The 25,428-nt window shown below is 41.4% G+C and overlaps 1 protein-coding gene across 1 annotated transcript; it reads left to right on the top strand.

The window, feature by feature from the left end:
* Nucleotides 1-409: 409 nt before the first annotated feature.
* RBM17 (RNA binding motif protein 17) lies at nucleotides 410-24,707 on the top strand. Its single transcript, XM_036843804.1, has 12 exons — nucleotides 410-567; nucleotides 7,576-7,713; nucleotides 10,199-10,315; nucleotides 12,942-13,108; nucleotides 13,933-14,030; nucleotides 16,895-16,951; nucleotides 17,898-18,039; nucleotides 20,083-20,234; nucleotides 21,305-21,378; nucleotides 21,875-21,973; nucleotides 23,083-23,155; nucleotides 23,288-24,707. The coding sequence occupies exons 2-12, from the start codon at nucleotides 7,591-7,593 to the stop codon at nucleotides 23,389-23,391; spliced, it is 1,206 nt and encodes a 401-aa protein (XP_036699699.1). The 5' UTR covers nucleotides 410-567; nucleotides 7,576-7,590; the 3' UTR covers nucleotides 23,392-24,707.
* Nucleotides 24,708-25,428: the final 721 nt, after the last annotated feature.

The raw sequence follows: 25,428 nt of genomic DNA, 5'->3' as shown, positions 1-25,428 counted from the left end.
TGTACGTCTTTCCTGTAACCCTAACTTCATATCCATGGTTTCCTTAGTCCTACACTTAATTCAGCGCTCCTGGCCGTTTCTTCTGCAGCCGTTTCCCCATTCCTCTCTCCTACTGTGATTTATCTTCACCTTTGTGCACACTGATGAATGGTTCTGAACTGGACCTTTGCAGCCCTGCACCAGTCCTCCTCCTCCCCATCTGCGGTCACTGCTAGGCTTCCCCGAGTCTGAAATGTCGCAACCTTGCGCCACCGCGACACCTGTTGGCGGGAGAGAAGGACGCGGGCGCAGGGGCGGTGCGGGCGCGGGGGCGGTGCAGGCGCGGTCCTCCGGCCGGCAGGGGGCGCGCAACAGCGGGGCGTCCTCGGCGCAGGAGCAACGCGCCTCTCTCCCGGCCGCACGCGCCGTGATTCCGCGCCGCCGCGCGCCCCGCGGGCTCTGCGTAGGGGTTGGCGCCGGAGAGGTCCGGCCGTCGGGGGCTGAAGCCGAGCGCCCAGCCCGCCGAGTCCGCGGCGCCTCGGAGCCTGTGCGCCGCCGCGGCCCGGGAGCGTCGGCCGGGCGGGCCGGGTAAGAGGCGCCCTGGGCGGACCGGAAGGGTGGGTGGGCGGGCGGGGACCGGGGCGGGTGCGCCTCCCCGGGCGGCGCTGGACGCGACGCCGCGGCTTTAGGCCGCGCCGCTAGGGGCTGGTGTCCCGGGCCGTCCCCGAGCCGCCGGTGCCTTCGCATCAGGCGGCCCGGCCCCGGCCGACCCTCCGTGTCTCCCTTCGCGCCTCGCCGCTCCTTTATTTGCCTCGGGTCGCCGGGCCTTCGCATTCCTAGTCTTCCATTCTTCTTTCCCGTTTGTCCACATCTCTTCTGGACCCGAGGGCGGCTTTTCCTCCCCACCGTCGGTAGTGTTTTGGGAAAAGTTGCTGGGCCTCTGGACCCCGTAGGCATGCCTGGGTCACCTGTGGCTGGGGGTGCAAAGGAAGGAATCTTTTCCTTCTTAGGCTGCAGAACGGGGAATCAGGTGTGGACTTCTGTCAGGGACGGGGGTTTACCTGGAAGGGTGGAGGAAGACGTGACTCTGGCACTACCTCGGTCCTTGTCCTTTTAAAGCGGTATTTTAGCTTCGATGTCCAATCACCCAGCTTTTTTTTGAGCATCTCTTTTCGCCCAGACCATGTGTTAGTAACAGCGGATGCAAGATTCATAAGATTCTGTCCCCACGCTCTGTGAGTTTAGTTTCCGGGGAAACAGCATAAAAAGCCACGCCTGGGTTGATCCGATTGACCGGAGTGGGGTCTGGAAAGCCTTCCAAAAAGGAGTGAGGCTTGAAACTGAGTCTTGGGGGTGTTTTGTTAGATGTGCAAGATGAGGGAAATGTTTCCTGCAGAGGAAGGAAATAAATGTAAAGATACCAGAGGTGAGGCACCTTAGTGCATTCTGGAAACTGCAGGAAAGGCAGAGGTGTGAAGAGGGGTAGTCAGGTCAGATCAATAAGGTTCTTTGAGAAGTCAGTAAAGGAGAAACATGGGAGGTACTTATTGCTAGAGGCAGGCAGATGGGTGGAAAGTAGGATATTCTGGATGAGGGCAAAATTCCGCACATTCTCATGTAGGTGAGGACTGTGTGTCCTTGCAACAGTTGGAGTCTTTAAAGGCTGCAACTCAGTTTCCACAACTTTATGGGGTAAATGCCACAGACGTTTTGACTATAGTAAGGATATTTAGGGAATATAGGGTATTACATTAGTAACTTAAACTGAGAGTTTTATTTTTAGAACTTTATTAAGAAGTGTGCTGCCTGCTGTACAGTTTACAATAGAGAGTAGGTTGTGAGTTAGAAATATAACAAGGTGTCACAGAGGTGTTGGCCCTCTGAGCTGTTCTGATCGTGGAGTTCCGTGACGGATAAAGATAGCCTTTATGGAAAATAGGAATCTGGAGAATTGTGCGTTCCCAAAAGTAACTTTATAAAGTGGATTTCTTTTTACCTGGCTTGTTTTAAATTACCTGTAAGGAGCAGATGATCCAGGGCTGGTATTCATTCCCCAAGTCTTTCATAATAGGAAATAGCGAAGGACGTTCTCTGATACACTTAAGTTGCAGGTGACTCGTGGACTTTGTTTGCAATACCCTCCAGCCTATGGTGCTTCGGTAATGATAGACTCTATGAGAATGGATGGGAATACTGAACTATGACAAGGGTGTCAGAGGTGGATGTACAGGGAAACATTTAAAAAATTCTTTAAAAAGTCATAAATCTTACACACAAAGCAGATGCCTTTTATTACCTGTGTTTTTTGTGGGCATCAACAGGCACTGCCCCTTATAGTTCCCTTCCTGTTCCTTTCTGTCTGTATGTACAGTACTTCGCATATTCTTTAAGCTTCGTTTTTAATTTGTGATACACAAATATCTATTTAGTGATAAAAAGGTCTTTTCTTACCAAACCTGCTTCTTTAGGTGCTCAGAGCTCAGACCTTGACTCATTATTAGTTGTATGGTGGGAGTAGTTTTTCTCCCATTAGTTATGGTGTACAATTTACCATGCTTATCTCATATCCTGCTTACCACAAGTTATGTCCTTAAAGGGCTGATCTTACTGTTTCATAATAATATGATTTCAGTAGGTGCATTAACATCTTCTGTCCACTCTGATATATTTAGAAAATATTTGTAAGTCACTTATAATGTTCCAAACATGGTGCTCAGTTAGAGATATAAAGATGAAAACAGAAACAGCCCTTACCTTTAAGGGATTTATGATATAGTAAGAGATAGATGTGTCACCCAGTGGACAGCATAACATGATCTGAGTGTGTTCGGGGGGTAGTTGGTTTTATGTGGGGGTCGTAGTCACCAAAGGCTTGAGATGCACTTGAAAGACGAGTAGGTGGGATGCTTCTGAGACGACGTCTTCCATGTTCTTTTTCTGCCAGTTGCACGTGTTTTAAAAAATACTTTGCCAGCTTAGGTAGAATCTTGAAAAGTCATCATTATTCTGGCAGACTGTGTTTACCATGTTTCTTTTTAAGAAAATAAAAAGCATACATGGAAGATTTGTTGATCAAAGGATGGTGTTACCATGATAAAGAAGTAAATAGTGAGAAGGTATTTTAAAGAAGTTATAAAAATCACCTGTTTGTATTTGCATTTGATCCTGGCTTCTTAAGGTATATCCAAATGTTAGAAAGTGCTACGTTTTTATTACTTGGCACCATACTTCATGAAATAAATGTGTTATATCATCTGAAAGGCATCTCAGCATTAATGAGGTTAAGTTCAGGTCCTAACAGAGTCTTGTTAGTGCACTTGTTACATTTCAGTGTTTGCAGTGGAGAGAATGAATGAATCGACTGTGATATATTTACAAGTGCTTAAGGCAACTAAAATAAAGATATACACACCTTTTAAGGAATAGATGGAATAAGCTGTGTCAATAAGATTATATAAAAGGAGGAAAGCATGGAATTAATGAGAATGGGGTTCAGGTTGCTGCTCACCCCTGGGCCTGGGAGATCACTTGGGTGGAATGGGATGGGGGCCATGTGGGTTGAGTGTGGTTTCTTGTCCAGATCCTGTCTCTTGTTTTGGGTGGTGAATTCACTGGTGCTTGTAGCATTATAGTAATTAATTGAAGCAGGCCACAGAAGTGTGTCGTTGCTGTGGTTAATCCACTTCTGTGAATTTGAAGATCAGTGAGAAGGAGAAAAGTGAAGAAAGCTCTTCTGCATTTACTGGGATGCGGAGATCTGATTTATAAGCTCCGAGTTAAAGAAAACTAGCAGGTGCTGGTGAGATGACATCAGTTTCTAATATTTAAAGTGTGTTTTCGAAGGTTTTGAGACCAGAAACAAGGAACTTTTAAGGAACATGAGATTTTGCTGCACAATGACTTCCAAAGCTTGCAGAGCGAGGAGAATCAGGTGGAATTGTCAACAGCCACCTTCAGTGTAGACTGGAGTCGGAGGAAGTGCAGTCTCGTGAAACCCCACCAGCACCGATGACATTGTTAAGTACTGGGTTCTTAGCCAGAAGGACTCTGCTGGAGGTAGAGAGCCTCTGTGCTGCTTGATTTTGTAACCCTGAAATTGGGAAAATGTTTCCATCAATGTTTACTGTTCTGGCAGGGATATGTCCAGCAGCCTGTTACCTCACACCTCCTCCCCCAGTGCTGCTTCTCCCCTCCCTTTTACCTATTCTTTTTTTTCTTTTAATTTTTATTGTGGTAAAATATACATAACATAAAATTTGCCATTTTTAAGTGCATGATACCATTGTGCGACTATTGCCACCATCCACCTCCAGAACCTTTTGCCTGCTCTTTACTTTCTCGTGGAGCCTGTGGGCATTGTGTAGTTTCACTGCTGATTCATGTGGCCAAATAGAATTTACTTAATTATTAATATTTCAAAAGTGTTTATTAAATGCCTTCTCTGTGCCAGAAATTGGAGCTGCAAAAGTGAATAAGCTGGTCTTTACCCTTCATAGTTCAGTGGGCATTTGGGTACTCTGTTTCCATTGGCACCAGTGTTATTTGTAAATAGTTTTTTTAATGAATTTCTCAAATTTCTTATTAAGCGATATTGGGAGAATTGAAGTGGAGTTAGATTTGCAAACAAATTTTGATAATTTAGCTTTATGATTTCCCAGAATGCGTTGTTTATATTTGTTTCCCAGAATGTGTCAGTCTTACCTTGCTTTTATAAGATTAAAGAAAGATAAATGAACCCATAGTTTGTTTACTAGGCTTTGGTTTGGTGACCAATTGAATGAAGAGGTCTCAAAAAATTAAACTAGGTTAGATGAAAGATGCATGGTCATTTCTGAAGTAGTGTTTTGAGAGCCACATTACAGTTGACCCCTGAGCAACGTAGGGGTCAGGGACACCCACCCTCTGCTCAGTCGATAATCCAAATATAACTGTACAGTTGGCCCTCTATCCACGGTTCCACATCCGTGGATTCAACCAACCGCGGATGGTGTGGTACTGTAGTATTTACTATGGAAAAAAAGCCGCATGTAAGTGGACTTGTGCGGTTCAAACCTGCGTCATTCACGGGCCCACTGTACTAAGCTGGACACTCAGCGTTGTTTTTCTTTGCTGTTGCTCTGAGTTTTTCAGGTTAAACTGAAACTTTAAGGATGTGTTACCTAGAGAGGAAGGATTAGTTTTGAATACCAGGTAGGCTGGGAGAAAAGCACATGACAGCCTCTAAAGCTTTTTGGTGCGGTTGTCTTCCACAGTCATTGTGGGCAAGGAATTTCTGAAGCCATGGCCTGGGAGGGGGTTGCAAATAGAGTGTTACCTCTGCAGTCGGCCTAACTGCCTGTTCAGCTCTGGGGTGGACATTGGTCTTAGTCCAGGGGTAGAGCAGTGACCTCCACAGACTGATGTAGGTTTTCATGGAGTTCACACTGACTGTGGATTAAAATAGTGGGTTCTGAAGTGGACCCTGGGGGCATGCCCTACAAAACTTCGGAGACATGGTCAAATTTCAGCCATACTTAGTTAAGAAATGGAAGTCATTAATTTTCCTCCATTTAGCCTCAGTGACTTGAACTTGTCTCAAGCTTAACATGACAAGGTGTTGCCAAGTTCACTTTGTCTGGCACTGAAGACAGTGAGCATTTCCCGGTGGGATGTGCTCTCTAGGAAGTTCTCTGTCCGTGCTGCCGTCACCTGAGCCGGTGAGTTGTCACAGGAGCCTTGAGGAGGAGAAAGTATAGGCATTCCTTGATTTTTTTTGGGGTGACTCATTGGAGCAATCAGCCACCAGTACCCTGGGCTCTGCTTTTATTCACCCTACTTCTGTGCTGCCTTGGGGCCTTTCACTTAGAAATCAAAACTGAGAGCTTTCAGGTAGTCTGCGGTTCAGATATTAAGAAGGGAAGACACTGTGGAAGGCGACTGCAGTTGCCCGGGGCTGACTTCTGCCCAGGCCCGGAACGGCTATACTGAGGGAGGGAGGCGGCATCCACCCTCACCCCCGCCCCAAGCACAGTGGAAGCCGGTCGGCCAAGGTGCTGGGGGTCTTAGAATCCATGCACAGAAGGGTGGAGAAATGAGCAGACAGACCGAAGTTTTGCCCGGGGTCAGACGTGACCCGGGGGGAAATTAAATATTTCCCTTCCTGTCTATATCACCTTCTCTTCCTGAGACACAGACACAGGCAAAACAGGATTTGTATAACACAGTTTCAATGGTAAAATGCTGTCTGAGCCTGGGAACTGACAGACTTTTGGAATGTGTCCTTATGTTAGAAACTACCCATGTTAAGCATTTCTTTGCAGTTTAGGGATTTAAATCAAATTTTTTTTCCTCTTTCCATCTGTGAGAAAGAGATTGATTTCTTATTTTGAGAAGTGAGCCATTTTGTGGGTTTCAGAACGTTGAGGTGTTTTAAAGGTGGCAGTAAGGATTTACCAGCATGAGCTGTGGAGTTCTGACTGCGTTTGAGATGGGTCTTCCCACTGTGACCTGGGGCAGATTTCTCTCTGGACGTCCCCATTTCCCTCCTGGACTGCTCTTGGTGTGTGATAAGGCTCTTAGTAAGTGTTAACTATTGCTGTTTTTGTTGTTGTCATCCTCTTGTGTTCCTCTATTCTGCCAGGGGTAGTATATATTGATCATTCACATGTAGATTGTTGATTCTGTCTTTGTAATCGGTGTCATTAAAGATTACAGATTTCTTCTAGATAAATGGAATAGAATTGAGAGTCCAGAGATAAACCTTCACATTTAAGGTCAATTGATTTCTTACAAGGGTACCCAGACAATTGAATAGGGAAAGAAAGTCTTTTCAACAAATGATGCTGGACAACAGTATTTCCACACACAAAAGAATGAAATTGGACCACTACCTCACATCATATGTTAAATTAACAAAAAAAAGGATTGTAGACCTAAATGTAAGTGTATAATACTATAAAAACCTTAGAAAAACCCAGTAAATTAAAAAAAAAAAAAAGATTACAGATTTCTACTTGGTGGGATACGAGGAAACCTGGTTATTAATAAGATCTAACCCTCTACCTTCCTGTCACATCTGTGAGGTCATTTCTGGTTTTTTCCCCGTAATTGGGGGCGTATATTACGGTTTTTTCTTTATAAAAGGATAACGGCCCACCACCACCAAAAAAAAAAGGTAGTTAATTGTGCTAAATCAGCCTTGTAATAGGTGTTTTTGTAAGGCTTCTACTTTTTGCTGTTGACACAAAATAGAGTTTTTTAAAAATTGAATATATGTAATTAATAATGCCCTGAATCTAGAACTTCCATCTTATCTCATTCTATAGAACAGAAGGATTTCACTCGTGAATTACTTGACCACATGATCTTATATATAGGAAAATTCATTCTAGAGGATTACTTTAAAAATAGTACATGGATGTAGTGTTTTGTGTCAGGGTGCTGACTGGTGATATCAGGCATGTTGGCTTCTGTCACTGAATGTTCCTGGACCAGGTGATCTCTTCAGATACCTCTTACCTCTGAAGTTCCATGATACTGCGTTATTTTAACATGGGAAGACTGGAAATCTTCACTACATTTTTGCATTCTTTAACCCCTACCCCTCTTGCCTTTCAGCATTAAACTGAGAAGATGTCCCTGTACGACGACCTGGGAGTGGAGACCAGTGACTCAAAAACGGAAGGCTGGTCCAAAAACTTCAAACTTCTGCAGTCTCAGCTCCAGGTGAAGAAGGCAGCTCTCACTCAGGCAAAGGTAAGAGAAGCTAAGCCCAGCTGTGAGAGCAGAGGTGTACCGGCAGGTGCCTCCTACGGATTAAGAGTAGCCTGCCCCTCTGCCTCTTTGTTGAATATGTAGGGTTCAACATTTGTAAGGGGAGAGGCTGGTTGGGGGGAGGGAGAGGAATAGGAGTTGAAGGTCATTTCGCTTCTCCTGGGAATAGAACTGTTTCAGGGAATCAGAATGAGGAAAAACATACTCTTGGTTTCCAGCAATGATGCTGGTTGTCAAACTTCAGTATGCAGGTTGTCAATCTTGGTTGTCCAAGATTGAGAATTTGGTTAAAAGGCTATATAACACCTGATACTCTGGTAAATCCTGATTCTGGGTTGGGGCCTGGGGAGTCTGCATTTTTAGGGGGCAGTCCTGCTGTTTGTTATAGGTGGTTTGGAAGCAGCACTTTGAGAACGAAGCTCTGCGGTAACGACTGAGCTGTGATAATGTGTGTTACTGAAGGCTGGAGTTGGTTGTGAACGTATCAGGGTTTGTAGTCTGGGGTAATTGTTTTTGTTTCTGTTGTGTAATGTTGGGCGTTGGCAACATCCTTGAAATCATTCACCAGGTAAAACATTAAAAAAAAAAAAAAAGTAGTTGTCTACTGGATATTTGATATTAAAATGTTCCTGTCAAATACGTTTAGGAATGAGAATGGTCTTATGGTTTGCTTGTTGTTGTTTCAGAATATGATTCCCAGTGGAGGCTGTATCCCCTCCAGATGGGGCAAATATTGGTTCTAAGGGGTGAAAAAAATCCTGCTCTTCTTATGTATAAAGGCCAGATATACACAGAATACATAAACTCGTGTGTAGTGTATCTGTGGTATTAAAATTTCATAGGTGGAGAAGAAAATGTATTAAAAGGTTCCTTGAAGGAGGAGGCAATAATAAAAAAGAAGTTGAGAAGAACTGCTTTAGAGATACATATTTACCAATAAGATGAAATATTTACTGATAAGATGATATCATTTCTGGGATTTACTTTAAAATACTCCAGTCTCTGGCAGGGGAGGCAGGGATACATGAAACAAGATTTGCCATGAGTTGGTAGTTGTTGAAGCCAGGTTAAAGAGACATGAGTTCATTAATCATTCTCCTTAATGTTTGAAAATTCACACAATAAATTTTTTTAAAGTTGGAATTATTTTTCTTTTCCTTCACTACATACAGCCTTAATATTAAAATGTTTACATTTGATTTCTCAGTATTGTAAAAGGTTTTTAGGATTAGGATACCCACAAGTAGACAAAACACTGTCTTAAAATTTAAATTGGTTTTGTCAGTTCTGTTGATTAGAGTTTTTGTCTTTTTCATATATCATTACCAGATTTAAATTTTTTATGCCAGTACTATTTCTTTTTAAAGAGATAGAATTCCGTCTTTTTAAAACAAACTTTCATCTCACATGAAAAGATTAACAGAACAAGTCTCTTTTTTTTAAATTAATTTATTTATTTTTGGCTGTGTTGGGTCTTCCTTGATGTACGTGGGCTTTCTCTAGTTGTGGCGAGCGGGGGCTTCTCTTTGTTGTGGTGCGCGGGCTTCTCATTGCAGTGGCTTCTCTTGTTGCGGAGCACGGGCTCTAGGCGTGTGGGCTTCAGTAGTTGTGGCACACAGGCTCAGTAGTTATGGCTCGTGGGCTCTAGAGCAGTAGTTGTGGCTCACGGGCTTAGTTGCTCCGCAGCATGTGGGATCTTCTCAGACCAGGGCTCAAACCCGTGTCCCCTGCATTGGCAGGCGGATTCTTAACCACTGTGCCACCAGGGAAGCCCAAGTCTTGTTTTTTTGTTTTAATTTTTTTTAAGTAGGTCTAATTTTTAAACTCTTCATTTCATGTAACTTTTGCTTTGGACATAAGATGTATAAATAAGGTTTTACATTCTAATGTTAATGCTATTTCATATATTCTATTCTTGAAGGCCTCAGTCTTCTCTTTTGTAAAGTGACTGACTCCTAGGAACAATTCTCATACTTAATAGCATAAATTCAATTAGACTATAAGTGGACATAGTTAGTGGGCAATCTTGGTTCAATGGAAGATAAAATAGAAAAGCAGAAGTCGAAATATAGTAGAGATATACAGGTTAGATATACTAATCCACAAGTGTATGCCCAAGATATAAAAACATACCCATTCCTTGTGAAAGATCCACACTAGTTGAAGTGTAATGCGGAGAATCTAATGTAGAGCTTTTTTCTTATATTATTTCATATGCAAATTTAAATAAAAGCGACCAAACTTTCTGTAAAGCTTTAACAAAAATGGAGGAAATTTGTGTTGTAAAAAAAAAAGGGCTAAAAAAACTAGTATATGATTATTGTAATAACTGAATTAAAAGGCTGTTAAGATTGTTTTTCTCATATCTGAAAGGTTTGTTGCAGAAACCAAAAAAAGCTTTGTTACAAACAGTATGATTTTTAATTTGAAGCCTCAGTACACTTTTCTTATTTTTTGATGATTTTAGAGCCAGAGGACAAAACAAAGTACGGTCCTTGCCCCAGTAATCGACCTGAAGCGAGGTGGCTCTTCAGATGAGCGGCAGATCGTGGACACCCCGCCGCACGTGGCGGCGGGCCTCAAGGTACACTCCCCACCCCCAGCTGGGTGGGCCTCCCGCTTTCCACAGGCTGCGCTTTACACGTCACTCTGAACACACCTCAGTAGGCCTTGCACTCTAGGCAGTATCATTTTCAATTTAATGTTTACTTTCATTTTATCAAGTTTAAAACATTCATCTGTTTAAAACACAGTAGTTAATTATAGAAAAATCAGAAACTGGAGGTAGGCAAAAAGGAAAATAAATGACTTCGGTCCTACCCTCCAGAATTTAAAAACTTTGTATTTTGGAATAGCTTTCCATCCTTCGCCTTCTCCACCTTCTGTTCTCTGACTTGCTTTTCTCACTTAATATATTGTGAGTGTCCATCTGTGTCAAAAAGTATAGGACCATATGATCATTTTATTGACTTCACAGTATTCCCCTGTGTGGGTTTGCCGTGAAGCTCTTGGTGGGGTTTCTTGACCAGAGGAACTGGTCCTGCTCCTGCCGGCTGATAGTCTGTCAAGAGGGAAAGGCACCCACCCCACAGTGGAAATTTTCTGAGGATTCTTAGTCATTCAACATTTTTTCCCACAAATTCTCTGCCTAATTTTTTCTTGCTACATCTAATGAAAAACTGGTTAATCATCTTCTGTTATTGTGTGTTGGCTCTAGAACCTATAATATCACCCCCAAGTTTAATCAGTAAGCATTTTCCTTCTTGCTGCATAGCCAATTTTTAATTGTAAAGCATTCCCATCAGGTGAATGTATGGTGATTTACACACCTATTTCCTAACTGTAGAACCAGTAGACCTCTAGTGAACACCTCTGCAGAGTGCTTTCTATGCATTTAAAATTATTTTCTTAGGATAGATTTCCTGAGGTGACATTAGGAGATCAGTCACTTTTATGGGCAATTTATTTAGCGCCAACTTGTTTCCGGCAGAGTTGTATCAGTAAATAGTATCACTTGTAACATGTGAGCGTTTGGGTTTTTCCTACCCTCCCCAGCATTGGGTATTAACATTCAAGCTTTTAAAATCAAGCAAGCTGCTTTATTCTTTATAGCATTTAAAGAAGGATGGCTCATTGTTGAACTTAAGCAGGGTTTATACAGTAAAAGTTGTTTGCTGTCACATATTGAAATGAAAAAAACTAACGTTCATGCTGACAGTCTGGTCTCTGAGTTAGAAACTTTGTGATGGCGGTGTTCTGTAAATCGAGGGGCTCGTTGTTAGCTTCTCCCATCTTAATAATAACTGAAAGGAAATGTCGTTGATGTGCTTTTGTGTTTTTAAAATGTCTTTTATGTGAACACAAATGAATAACCGCCCTTTGGGAGCCCTGCATTAAATAGATTTTTGTAAGATTTCCAGTGATAGGGCCTGGGAGGTGATTACAGTTACTTTTCTAATTTCTTTTATTCATCAAATCAAAGTGTTTTTTGAGTTTTAGGTGTAAGGAAACCATGGAGTGTTTGTTTTATGATGAAAAAACATCAAACTGCACAGTGTAATCCAGGAATTGTTGGATTTAGATCCATTGATGATGAGCATAAGCTCTCTTTATCATGCCCGTTTTGTGTTCATATATAAAGTACATTTTACAAACAACCTTCCTGCCTTTGGCGGTGCTGGCATGCTCCTCCTGAAAGAGGTACAGAGTGGGCGCTCGGGGACACTGACCTGTGCTCATTTGGGGCATCTGCGGAGACCAGGGAAGGCATCTTACTTTTATAGACAATAAGGAGGCGTCGTGCTAGGAAAACTAACAGAAGGAAGTACGGAGGTTTAGGAACGTGAGACCACGCAGTAGGTCAGGGCTTAGGAGAACCATGGAGATAAAGACCACGAGCCTAGGGCAAAGCCCCCTTCTCATTGTGTGTTTCTAGTTTACTGTGTGCTGTCTGCCTTTTGTTTTTACGACTTCTTTGTTAAGGCTACTACCTCTTTTTCTCTCATAGAGTAGCCCCAGTTTCTGAATGTACAGAAGAGAAATGCAAAATGTTGTCATCTGAACCTGACTTAGTGGACCTTAAAAAATGAATGAGGATGTGAAGGGAGTTACCTCCACCTGTGCAGACTCAGGCCTGAGATGCAGATGCCTGGGGAGGGTGTGCAGTCCAGAGGATTTCACAAAGCCCAAGAGGATGCTTTTTACCTTTTTTTTTCTTTTTTTTTTTAAATCTTAATATGTCATGTCTCCATGTAATCAGAATCTAAAGTTATTCTATTAAATGACTATAAGAATGTGTTATTCATGAGTTGTTTCGTATTTTAAGTTTTCACAGATATATATATATATATATATATATATATATAAATAGAAGTATTCTGTGTTTGCTATAAATAATCAAATTTATTGCTTAAAATTTTAGGTGGTGGCAGCTTGTTTAAGACTGCCAGGAAAGTGCTGTGGGGTGTTTATGGAATTAATACTGAAGTGAGAGGTGAAATTCTTTGTCATGTCTGCTGCTCCCAGGCTAGGTGTGTGGCCATGTCAAGTCACTGAACCTCCTCAGGCATCTGCTCCCTCATCTGTAAAGCAGAGGCAGACAGGTGGTCTTCAGGGCCCCTCCTAGCCCTCGTATTTTTTTGACCTTAATTCTGTGAATAAAATTCCAGGACAGAGGATGATACTTACTTTGGCATTTTTCCCTTCCTCAGGACCCGGTTCCCAGTGGGTTTTCTGCAGGAGAAGTTTTGATTCCCCTAGCCGATGAATATGATCCCATGTTTCCTAACGATTATGAGAAAGTAGTGAAGCGCCAAAGAGAGGAGCGACAGAGACAGCGGGAGCTGGAAAGACAGAAGGAAATAGAAGAGAGAGAAAAGTAAGGCCTCGCGCGGATGTGGAGGTGCTCTACGTTTGAAATGGTCGTTCAGATGTTGGTGAATGAACTTTAGTGCTGTCTGTAAGGCTGAGTGAGTTTCCTGGTTGGTCTGAGCAGTTGTCAGGAGGAGTCAGGTTGTTGTTAAGAACGTGTGGTCATTACATCCCAGCACGAAAACAAACTCCAGAGTAAATTTCATATATAGTTGCAGAAAACTTAGAGTATATGTTTTGGGTGAGTTCTTGGAGAAGTAACTTACAAAGTGATGTTGAATAATAGGGTTTTTTCCTATGCTGTGACTCTGCTAGAGTCATAACTACTTAAAGTATTTAAAATGTTATTCTTAACTTTTACTGTTTTTGAGCCAGATGGAGTTTTTAAAAACTCATATACATCTTTTATGTTTTTTGAAAGTATGGGCAACAAGGATTTATTTGCATTTCTTCTTTTAAAAATAGTATTAATTGTTAAATAGTTATATAAAATATTAATATACTATTATTTATTGAATCACTTCATGAAGTGAAAACATGTTCTAGAGAATCAAAATTATTTAATTAACTATTGCCTATTGTTGATATGCTTTAAAATTGAAAGAGGTAAATATCAAGGAAACTTTTTTCTTGCTATTTATATTCATATACCTCTTAAATTTGTTCAGTTTATCTTCTGGATTTTTCTCACTTCTCATACTTTTGCTACTTTAGTCTTTAACCAGTTTGCATGCCCCTCACCCCCCCCCAAAAAAAGTCAAGGTGACGTCCTTGAGTTCACATCTCTGAATTGGTCCATCCGTGGTGAATGTTTGTTTCCTCTTATCACAGGAGGCGTAAGGACAGACATGAAGCTAGTGGGTTTTCCAGGCGACCAGATCCAGATTCCGATGAAGATGAAGATTATGAGCGAGAGAGGAGGAAGAGAAGTAAGGCATGAACACAGATACTATGTTTCAAACATGGTGCAGTTCCACCATTTCATACTCAATTTCGTAAATGGTTCATCTGACACTGATTTGGGTAATTTTCTCTCCAGAATCTCAGCAACCCGCATGTGCATGACAGTGTAAATTTACATTGTGTTTTCACATATAGTCTTTCTAACATTTACTTGTTGGACACTTGGAGCATTCCTTAAAATACATGGCCACTCTCGTCTTTACCCTCAGCACAGTCGCACCAACCTGTTCTCTGTATCCAGCTACATTTCTGTTAAGAACAGCACTGAATGGAGAGTCAAGGCACTCATTTCCAGAACCTTTGCCACTAACACGCATGACTGAGCTTCCCTGGATGCTGGTTTCTTTCAGTGTCGTACGGGGAGCAGGGAGACAAGCGTTTGAACTAGGTGCTTCATAAGACCTCTTCCATCTCTAAGAGGTCTCTAAGAGCAGCATTGTAGTTGTGTTAGAGCCAAATTCTCAGTGATCACTAGATCGCTAAGCAGTGTTCATTCTTGAGGGAATGGAATGCTACTTATTTTCCCTTCATCATGTTTGACTGCTGGGATTTCCTGGATTTAGATCACCACTTTGGTTGACAGATTGAGATTTAAATGAGAAATTGAAATCTTCTTCTTGTCTCCTAGATACCAGGCACTGTTCTAAGCACTCTGATGGATTACCTCCTTTACACCACACAACTTTATACCACACAACTCAGATAACTGTGATAATCCCTGTTATAGTGGATTAGTGGGAATAGCGTTGTGTGTGAAACGGGCCCATTGTGCATCTAACCAAGATCTTTCTTTACCTGAAAACCTCATTGCAATGTGGTCACCTTTAACATGAGACCTAAGAAGAATGTTATCATGAAGCTGGAGTGTATTTCCACATACATGAACTCTGTTTTACGACCAGCAGTTTGGCAAGCTTGGTCTTCCCAGTGTACAGCCAAGGTTTTTCAGGGCTTAGTTTAAACTTTAAAATACTAAATGAGTTGGAAAGGAGTGGGTCTGTACTAATTTAGAATTCTTACTCTTTCAATGCAGATATGAATTATACAAATTTATAGAATACTTATTGCACAACAACAGAGAACCAAGCTCATAGATACAGAAAACAGATTGGTGGTTACCAGAGGCAGGGGTTGTGGGGAGCTGGGAGAAATGGGTGAAGAGGGTCAAAAGGTACAAACTTCCAGTTACAAAATGAATCATGAGATTGTAGTGTACAGCATGGTCACTATGTTAATAATACAAATAATTGCATAGTTTTGGGGTTTTTTTAGATAATGTTTATTGTTTTAGGCCATTACATTTTGGGGATAAAATAATTGCATATTTGAAAGTTGGCTAAGAGAGTAGATCCTAAAAGTTCTCAACACAAGAAAAACTTTTTGTAACTGTATGTGGTAACAGATGTTAACTAGACTTTTTGTTGTGATCATCTCACAATATATACAAATACCAAATCATTATGTTGTACACCTGAAACTAATATAACATTACATGTCAATTATACCTCAACTGAAAAAAGGCTTCCTGCGTGCTGAGCACACTCAGGCACTGCATTGTTTTTCTAAGGAGGAATAGAGTTAACATTTGAGTGTGCTCTGTGTGTCAGGCATTATGTTAACATTTCAGACTCATTATCTTCCTAATCAACAAATGCCTGATTTATTAACTTGTTTTAGAATCCAATACATAGGTTGAATATTTCTTGGTTTCATCTTTCCAGCTTACAAATGAGCTGCCCTTTTTTGTGAGGAGGTGTGCCTTCAATACTGAGGACATTTTTTTTTTTTTTTTGGAACATTAACAGGAACGATATAATCTAATATTAGGGAAGTAATGGTGTTAATATCCGTTATGTGTACTGCTGTTAACATATTGATGGTCATATTTTAACGTGATTAGTAGCAAATTTTCAGTAAACCCTGAATTTTGTATACTAAACTCATTGGAGCTGATCTTTTCAGAATCAGTTAATAATCACTTAGGTCTTAGTGGCAAGGTGAAAAATGATAATAGGTATTTCAAAAGACATAGAAGTTTTATTAAGGCTCATATTTCTCCGGTGAAAAATGATAACAGGTATTTCAGAAGACATAGAAGTTTTATTAAGGCTCATATTTCTCCGTAAGTATTTTTTCTAGTCTAGGCCTGTTAATCATTATGCATATACACTGACTTTGGGGGATTTCTTTTGTGAAACATTGTGTGCTGGTGCAGCATGGTTTTGTAATTGGTTTCTTTAATTTACATTGTATCAATTTTTTAGGAGTGTTTCATTGATGATTAAGTTATAATACACATGTTAGCACTTCTCCCTAGTGAAAAATTCCTTATGTTCTCTGCTCATGTTTTCCCTCTGGTTGTCTGGTAGAAAATGGAGTCTACTTTGGTTTGTTCGTGTCCACCATTCTCTGTCCAGGAAACATGAGCAGGAATGGTGACAACACAAAACAGATTGTAACCAGAAGTACTGACACTTCCAACTAGGTGTTCAGTCCCAGTGGTCTGCATCCTGGAAAGAAGGGTGCTGTCTTGTGGGGGATGCTCTGGCCTCACAGGGAGCTGGGTTTCATTCTGTCTCTGCCTGTTCACTCTCCCGCGATCATTTTCTCATCTGGAAAATGGAAGCAGTGATACCTACTTCTGTATTTTTAATCCTGGATTCAGATACTGAAGTCTTCAGATGTTAGTGGGAGGGATGGAGTAGCATCCCTTCCTGCTTCTTTCTTTGGAGGGTGGTGTGATGTGGCAGGTGGCGTGTGTCACATTCCTGAGGATCCGGCATCTGAAACGCTTTCCCTCCTTTAATTGGTGGAATTTCTGTTTCTGCAGGTATGGGCGGAGCTGCCATTGCACCACCCACTTCTCTTGTAGAGAAAGACAAAGAGTGTACGTACCTGTTTCTTCCCCTCTCTGTTCAGATACACATCTTTAACCCAGTTGTGGGAAGTCTTAGCTGGAATCAGCCAGGTGTCCTGAGTGCAGGGAAATGGCTGGAAACCCGTCCTTGCTCTAACCCTCAGCCAAGTGCTCCCTTCCACCCTTTAAGTTTTATACCAGGCTCTGAGGCATGGGTTTTTCTCTTGTGAGATGCTTTTTTTGTTTGTTTTTAAAAATAATTCATTTTGTCTTCTCCAACATTTCGTTATTTGGAGTTAGGTAAAAACAAATAGTAGCTGAGTTTTTGTGCTCGGTGGTCTAGGGGCTGTTCAATTTGTGACCCTCCACAAGGTGGCAGCACCTTCCTGGGTTAGGTCCGTGCACAGGTTGTGTGCATTTACTCAGATTGCCAAAACAGTCTTCTCCCAGTGATCTGTTCTAGAATTTGGGGTTGGAGTTGGACTTTGAGGAGTCATGAAGCTCATCTTCCTACCCTCTGGGTTGGACCATACCTAAACTATCCCAAGAAAATGTAGTCATCCCTAGTGCTTTTTAATACCTGTTGCACCATGAATGTTACCTTTTTATAAAGAAGGTAATTTAAAAATTGTTAAATACCTTTTGTGTGAAAATACCTGACGAACCATAAACCCCAGTTGAAACCAGTCTCTGGGAGTGGGACCCAAGCATCTGGATCAACAAGCTTCCTTGTTGATTCTAATGTGTAGCTAGGGTTACAAATCACTGAACTGGCATATGGTCCCTAACCTCAAAGACCTTTATTGTCTGCCAGGGTAATAAGGTCGTAAGATGAGCGTCTTAAGACAGGTACACAGGATGCTATGGGAGTCAAAAGAGGGGTTGATGAGATCTACTGGAACATACAGAAGGTCCAAGTGCAGTTCAGAATTGTTTTGTCGCATTTTGGTAAACCTATTTTATTTTCATCCAACAGTACCCCGAGACTTTCCTTATGAAGAGGATTCACGACCTCGCTCACAGTCTTCCAAAGCTGCTATCCCTCCCCCAGTGTACGAGGAACAAGACAGACCCAGATCCCCGACTGGCCCCGGCAACTCCTTCCTCGCCAACATGGGGTAATGGTCCGGGTGCTCTCACCTCGGCAGGTGCAGGGAGGGCGGGGCCGAACGGGAGGCACTGTCAGCCCTTCCAGTAGGTGCAGCATGTTCTGGGATGGGGCCTTTTTTGGGTTTATGGGGAGATGCTCAGTGTGCTTGGTCACGCAGCCTCCTTCTTGAGGATCAGGGTTCAAGTCACATGGAGGGTATCCCGGCATGTACTGTTAGGTTTTGTACAAAACATAAAGCTGTCTCATGGAAATTTTGAAAGATTTAGATGCTGAACATTATATTCTCTAGTTAGGAATAGTTTGTGATCATTATATTTGTTTTCATAACATTTGCAAATAGGTCATATGAATTAGAGCTGACTTACGCTATGTCCAAAAGATGAATGACATCTTTTTTTTTTGATAAAATGACCTTTGCTTTAAGGTCATGGTTCTATACCTTTGGTCTAAAGACTCTCAGTCATTCTAACTATAATTAGAAATTTGTTGGCGTATGAAAATCAGTTTTAAGGTTGACTTTCAGGTGGGGCTTGTGGATTTTAAGTCTCACTGGATTTGGCGTGCGTTTTGGTTAAAAGAGTGTTTTATGTGGTTTGCTCTGTTCCTCGTGCTCTGAGGGGTTGTCAGGTGAAGCAGCGTTGCACTAAGGCCTTTGTTCTGTGTCCTCTAGAAGGACTGCCTCTGGTGGCAGTGCTGTGACTGTAGTAGTGACACTGGTCTGCCCTCACCTGTGTGCATGTGCTTTGATTCTTAGCGTCCTCGGAGCTGGGCTAGTCAGAGTTGGAGGAGATGGGTCCTCCACCGTAGGGTTTGCACACCGCAGCAGGATTTGGAGTTTCTCATCTTGTGTCCATCTTCTAGACCTGTGCTGTTCTCTGTGGTAGCTAATAGCCACACGTGGCTGTTAAATTAATTGAAAGTGAATAGAATTTAACATGTATTTCTTTAGTCACACTAGTCTCAAGTGCTCACCAGGCTAACAGCTACCGTACTGGGCAGTGCAGATGGAGAACATTTCCCTCATTGCAGAAAGGCTGCCCTAGAGTGTATGCTGGAGGGGGACAGATGTGAAGCCATTGGGGTGGTTTTGTTTGGTTTTTTCTGCTAATGAAAAACTTGACCTTTTGCTGGTAAGAATTGACTTTTTGCTGAATCCCCTTTAAACAGGAATTAAATCTTTATGCCTAAGGAAGATACAGTGTAGTACAGTTCATCAGTTTTCAGTCTTTTCTTTTTAGCCCTAGAACAGCTTGTTCAAATGAAATATTTAAGGAAATTACATGCATGAAATACTGTAGGTACAGTTCTGGTTGAAGCAGGGTTTTGTGATTTAAGCCCTAAGTAGCAGTGGTCAATGGGGGGCACCCTTGAGACCCATGAGGCTCCTCACGGTGCAGTTTGAAAACTGTCATGGGATTAGAGAAAGAGCAGTGGACTGAGAATCCGGAGTGGTGGGTTACACTTTCAATCCTGCCATTAACTCCTACAGAAATAATTCTCATGTGGTGTCTTGCTTTGCTTTCAATTAGCCTTAAGCTCGTCAGCCCATCTGGGCCTCAGTTTCTTCATTTCCAGCTCTGAAATAGATGGTCCCTAAGTGTCCTTTCATGTATGAAGTCAATCATTGGAAACTCTGCTGTACTATTTAGAAAAATGCAATCATCTTCATTATGTGAAACCATATTTATTTTTTGACAGGCTCACTTTAAACTGGTTATGAGCCCTGTAGCAGAGCAGATACTGGAGCACACAGGAAGTCTAGTGTTTTCTAACAGGCCCTGGGGAAATCTCACTAGGGGAACTAGTGTTTCCCTCATCTCAGGGGTAATCTCAGGATGCCCAGGATTTCAGCATTCACTTTTTATCTTTCTCCTGAACATTCCACGGCTTCCATCTCATGGCCCGTTGGTAATTATATGTGGCCTCATGGAAGCCCTTGTGGAATTTACACTCTCTCTTTCCAGAAGGAGATTACTGTGATGTAAAATCCAATTTATGCTGTAGCTGATGACGTTGAGTGCAAGGACCTTTCTCTTTTTCCTCCCCACAGTGGCACAGTAGCACATAAAATCATGCAGAAGTACGGCTTCCGGGAAGGCCAGGGTCTTGGGAAGCACGAGCAGGGCTTGAGCACAGCGCTGTCAGTGGAGAAGACCAGCAAGCGGGGAGGCAAGATCATCGTGGGCGACGCCACTGAGAAAGGTGGGCCTCCCCTTGAGCGGGTCCCTGGGGGTGAGCAGGGTGGAGGCAGGCCATCCTGATTGTGATGCATTCCAGCTCTGCGTTGTGGAAACTGAATCCTGAGGCCCGTTTTTACAAATAGTTCAGAACAGACAGAGAGATAGGAACGCCCATGGAAGAAAAAGAAGACAAGAGACTTTGGCAGAAATGAATAGGACTCCAGAAAATCATGTCATGCCTGCTTCTACTAGCAAAGAGCCTTGTTACATTGATAAAACCATAGTTATGTTTTTATAGCAAGACAGAGCCATACACAGTATATCGGTGATTCTGTCTGCTACATCTCCATCCTGTAAGGGTTCTCTGCTCTTTTCTTTTTTCTGCCCTTTCATCCCAGTTTTCTTACTGACTGATCGCTCTGTGAGACTAATGTTATTTTGCAGTCTCCTGGTAGGTGATGCCTCCTTGGTGTTTTATTTTCATTTGATTGTTACAGTCTGTTCTGTAGTGAGGGCGTATCGGAATGAGTCAAACATGACTTAGCATTTTAAGGAGAACTGAGTGGTTTTGAGTCAGCTTAGCTGAACACCTTTTCCTAAAGAAGGGAGAGAACTTTTCTGGGAGCCCTGTCGACGCACAGCTTTAGGAAGCAGCAGTGAGCCTCGCAGGCTAGAACCAAAAATCAGCAGTCGCCCGGCTTTGCGGGAGTGTCTGAAATTGGTCAGCTAGGGGCTGGCTAGTCACCAGCCCGTTACACTGGGCTGGGGACCTTCGGCCACCGCCTGAGCCAAGACTCACCTCTGAGGGTCGTGACCACTGTGCTCTGTGAGCCCTTTAGGAAGTGAGCTGAGCAAAAATGCAGGTAGTTGGGGATATTAAGAAGTTCTAGAAATTATGGTAAAAATTATACCAAAGTGAAGTGATGCTTTCTGCCAGGCCAGATAAGGCTGCATTTTTGCTGAGAGGCTCTGTGGATGCTTATAGATGGCTCTAGGACATAGATAGTGGGGATTGCTATTGAAATTAAATTATTCATTGTAACTTGGACTCAGTGCTGTAACATGTCTATGTCTGATGATGTTTTCTTACAGATGCAGCCAAGAAGTCGGATTCAAATCCATTAACTGAAATACTTAAGTGTCCTACTAAAGTGGTCCTACTAAGGGTAAGACGCAGAAGGAGGAAACCTGTTTGCTCTCTTTGAATTGTGTCACTCCACCTTGACCTGTCCCTGCATGCTTGCAGCCCCCCTGATGACAGAACAGTTAAAGCAAACTGAAAATGACACTTTTGGATAGGCTCCATGTAAGACTGATTTTTAGATTCCTTTTTCACTAATGCTTCTTCGCTAAACACAGTATTTAAGACTACAGTGAGTAATTACTTTAAAATATTTGAAATTGTTAGAAGTTCAACTTGGTTTATATATTTTGATGCTTGCACAGTTGCTCTTATAACTCTTTATGAAGCTTAATGTATATTTTTATTTTTTATATATGTTTTAATACCAACTTTGGGGTGTTTCAGGGATGAAAATTTTCTTCGTGTCATTTGGGATTAGGAACGTTTGCCATCATGGAAAGAAGTTATTTATACATCCCTTTTAAATATTTGTAAATTATACTTTACAATGGAATTTATGTATTTATTTTTGTTTATAGAACATGGTTGGTGCAGGAGAGGTAGATGAAGACTTGGAAGTTGAAACCAAGGAAGAGTGTGAAAAATATGGCAAAGTTGGAAAATGTGTGATATTTGAAGTAAGAGGGGTTTCTTTTGATGTTTATAAACCCAAGTTACAATTGATAGACTACAAAACATTTTCTATAGAGACAGAGTGTGCTGTAAGTAACATATTGTCATACTATAGAAGGTGACAGATGTTGGTTAGTTACACTGCTTTTACTCAGTTATTACAATTTCAAACATAAACACAAGAAGGACTTCAAATTTTATTTGGTGAAGAAACATTTCATTTTGTGACTGAGGTTTAGACTTGATGACCGTGTGCTCAGTAGTTTAGTGACTTGGACGTGCCTCTGGTCTCACTCATTTGGCAGGTGTTTTCTTAGTGCCTCCCACATACCCAGTACTGCACTGAGAGCCTTGTGGGTGGGGAAACACATTCTGTGCTCTTGGTGATAACGTTCAGTTGAAGAAACAACAAAACAAACATGTGAAATTAGAGAACATTCAGTTGCTAGATTCTGTAATGTTGACTTATAAGTACAGGAGGTGAGAGAAGGATTAGATCCACACAAAATAGTTAGAGGAGGCTTTGTGAACAGTATCAGATGTGAGCGAAGCTTTGGAATGAGTGGGTAGGATTTGGGTAGGAGAGAACGGCTGTTCAGACTAGGGTCGCGGCTTCTGGGAGACCGAGGAGGGCTGCAAAATGGAGTGGTTGGGCGTGGTGGGGGTTAGCAGGAGCCGCGCTTATACAGTGGCAGTGGGGCTATGTAAGCGGGGCCTAGAAAGCTCCACCAAGGAGCTTAGCCTCATACGAGAGACGGTTAGCATACAGATCTTTTTACCTTAATTTCTGCTCACTTCAGCTTCTCCTCCATATCATGTTGCTGTCTGTTGACTGCGTAATTATTTGTTTATGTGTCAGATGGCATAGGACCTCCAAAGGTCCTGCTTGGCTGTGTGTTCCAGCACTTAACACAAGACCTGTCATAAACGGACCTTCAGCAGATTTTGATGATGAATGAATTATACTTATTTCCTTGGTATTTGACCATTGCTTATCTGTATATGATGATAATTGGAATACTTACTCTGATAAAAATCATTTATGGGAGAAAACTCACATTCAGTGTTATCTCCGATGATATCTTTACCTACTATACTTTCATTTCTTTTCCAGATTCCTGGTGCCCCTGATGATGAAGCAGTACGAATATTTTTAGAATTTGAGAGGGTTGAATCAGCGATTAAAGGTAAGTTGTACAGCTAACTATAAAGAATTAAAAAGTTGAATTTGTGATCTTAATCTGTGTAATTAAAACATGTTCTTGTAATGTCTACTGGAATACCTGCCTTAACTGACTGTCTTTTTGTTTGCCTTTTAGCTGTTGTTGATCTGAATGGGAGGTATTTTGGTGGACGGGTGGTCAAAGCATGTTTCTACAATTTGGATAAATTCAGGGTCTTGGATTTGGCAGAACAAGTGTGATTGTAAGAACTAGAGCCTGAGTCATCTCCAACGATCCTTCAACGAGCCGCAGACTGAGCAGAGAGCAAGGCGACAGGCAGCCTGCATGGCTGTGGGTACAGAGACTCTGGAAGGACTTCTAAGATATATGTTGACTGATCCCTTTTTTATTTTGTGGTTTTTTAATATAGTATAAAAATCCTTTAAAAAAAACAAACAAAAAAACAATCTGTGTGCCTCTCTGGTTGTTCCTCTTTTTTATTACCACTTCTGAGGTGATTACATTTTTTGCTAGGATTTCATGATAATTCTCAAGTGCTTCAGTGATACGGCATTTCTTGCACTAAAAAAATCTAGAAAGTTTTGGGATATGGGGTTGTGTTACCCTTTGCTTTTCTTTTTTTTTTCTTTTTGATTCATTTTAATAAAACCTGCAAGTTACTAAACTGTAGCTTCATAAATTCTATAATAAAGTATCATCTTGGCAGTCTGCCAAAGGTGAAAATTTCTGCTTTCTCTAACAGAGAAATTGTTCTTATTGACTCCAATCGTAGAAAAAACTCTTTATGACCTAAACTAAGGTTGAAGAATTGTGAGCCTACCATGACCTGTTTGGATGAATCATTTTCGGTTAAGCTAAGTCAGACTATAGAGTTTGTGATGGATTTAGGGGTATTTGGGTATAGAAATCATGAATATAGCCTTTGTTTTCAGATATTCAAGCCTAGTCTTTAGCGTAGATCAGAAGTGACCGGTTAATTCAAAACCTCGCAGGTACATTGTAAATGTGTGCCCGATTATGTTTTGGAAATGGTGGTTCCCTGGGGTCACCTTTCTACTGGCAAAATTTGCAGTAGTGTTAGTTCTCATACATAATTTTAAAATGTGTAAAATTCAGCCACATCAGCTACTTAAACTGTACTGGCGATTAATATAATTACGGAATTGTGAAAAATTGTATCATTGAAGTGCAGTGGTGTATGTGGCTCAAACATTTAGCAGGGCCCAAAACAAAACAGATAAAAATGTTTGGCACTACGGTTCATTGGCCAGAGCAGGAAGTGTTTCCAGAATATACTTGTGCCTGTGTTCTGTTCCTTGCTTGCCCAAATGTTGCATGTGACTTACCTGAAGCGGCAGCTGCGGGACGTGCGCCTGTGTTGTCTCTTTAGGTCTTTACGACATGAGAGCGTCTTGTGACCCTGCGGGGGAGGAAAGTACTCAGCATTTCTTTGCATCCATGGACTTGGTTTGGAGACATAAGGAATATTCTGACCCTTTTTAAAAAAGGATTTTCTCATGTTTTTATTTAACATAAATAAAAGAATAACATTTTCTCTTTTGTGGTATTATTTTACTGAGTAAAAGTGAATTAAGACTCTGCTTTTGAAATAAAAGTGCACATACCCTGAAATAAATTTGGGTTAAAGAATATAAGGTAAAAGAATTACATTATTGGACAGAATTTTGTAGGACGTGAGAAATCAACAGCCAGCCTGAAACTAGAACAGGTCTACCTGCGGACTTAGCTCCGGAATACCAGTGATGGCGCCTGGCTTGGGCTTACCAGTACCTAAATGTGCTCACGCTAAGTATTTATTATGATGGCTTAGTTTAATTTGTATAAACCCTAATGTTTTAAACTGTAAGTTCCAACCCCTTTGTTACCTGCATTATTGTTATGCTTTATAATAACATTGTTTATTTGCATTTAGGTGGATTTTCCCAACATTCTCATGATCAACCACAGAAATGCAAGTGACTGCACTACTTTGATTTTTATTAGCATGGGTACAACTTAGTGAATATCTTTCTCCCCAATCTCTCTAATAATTAAATTATCCATGATTGCAGTAATTACTTAGTACATTACTTGCAGTGAATTTCCAACATTAGAATAATTTTAAATCTCCTGCAATGTAGTGCTTGAGAAATTTGAAATTAATTTTCAGTATTAACTAAAATTCAAAGTAACTTCAATGGAAAATTTTCAATGTAAATTGAAAATTAATGAAGCTACAATATAACTAGAAAGGTTCTGTGTAATAGACATTTGTC

The sequence above is a fragment of the Balaenoptera musculus genome, chromosome 2 (genome assembly GCF_009873245.2).
Source record: "Balaenoptera musculus isolate JJ_BM4_2016_0621 chromosome 2, mBalMus1.pri.v3, whole genome shotgun sequence".
Taxonomy (NCBI): domain Eukaryota; kingdom Metazoa; phylum Chordata; class Mammalia; order Artiodactyla; family Balaenopteridae; genus Balaenoptera; species Balaenoptera musculus.
Note: the sequence above shows the minus strand (reverse complement) of the source record. Positions and strands in the feature narration are given on the sequence as shown.

What these genes read in the sequence shown, in the direction of transcription:
- RBM17 (XM_036843804.1), top strand. Translation starts at nt 7,591, where the DNA reads ATGTCCCTGTACGACGACCTGGGAGTGGAGACCAGTGACTCAAAAACG. An exon ending in GAAATAGAAGAGAGAGAAAA is followed by an intron (nt 13,109 to 13,932) that starts GTAAGGCCTCGC and finishes CTCTTATCACAG; the next exon opens with GAGGCGTAAGGACAGACATG. An exon ending in GGTTGAATCAGCGATTAAAG is followed by an intron (nt 23,156 to 23,287) that starts GTAAGTTGTACA and finishes TTTGCCTTTTAG; the next exon opens with CTGTTGTTGATCTGAATGGG.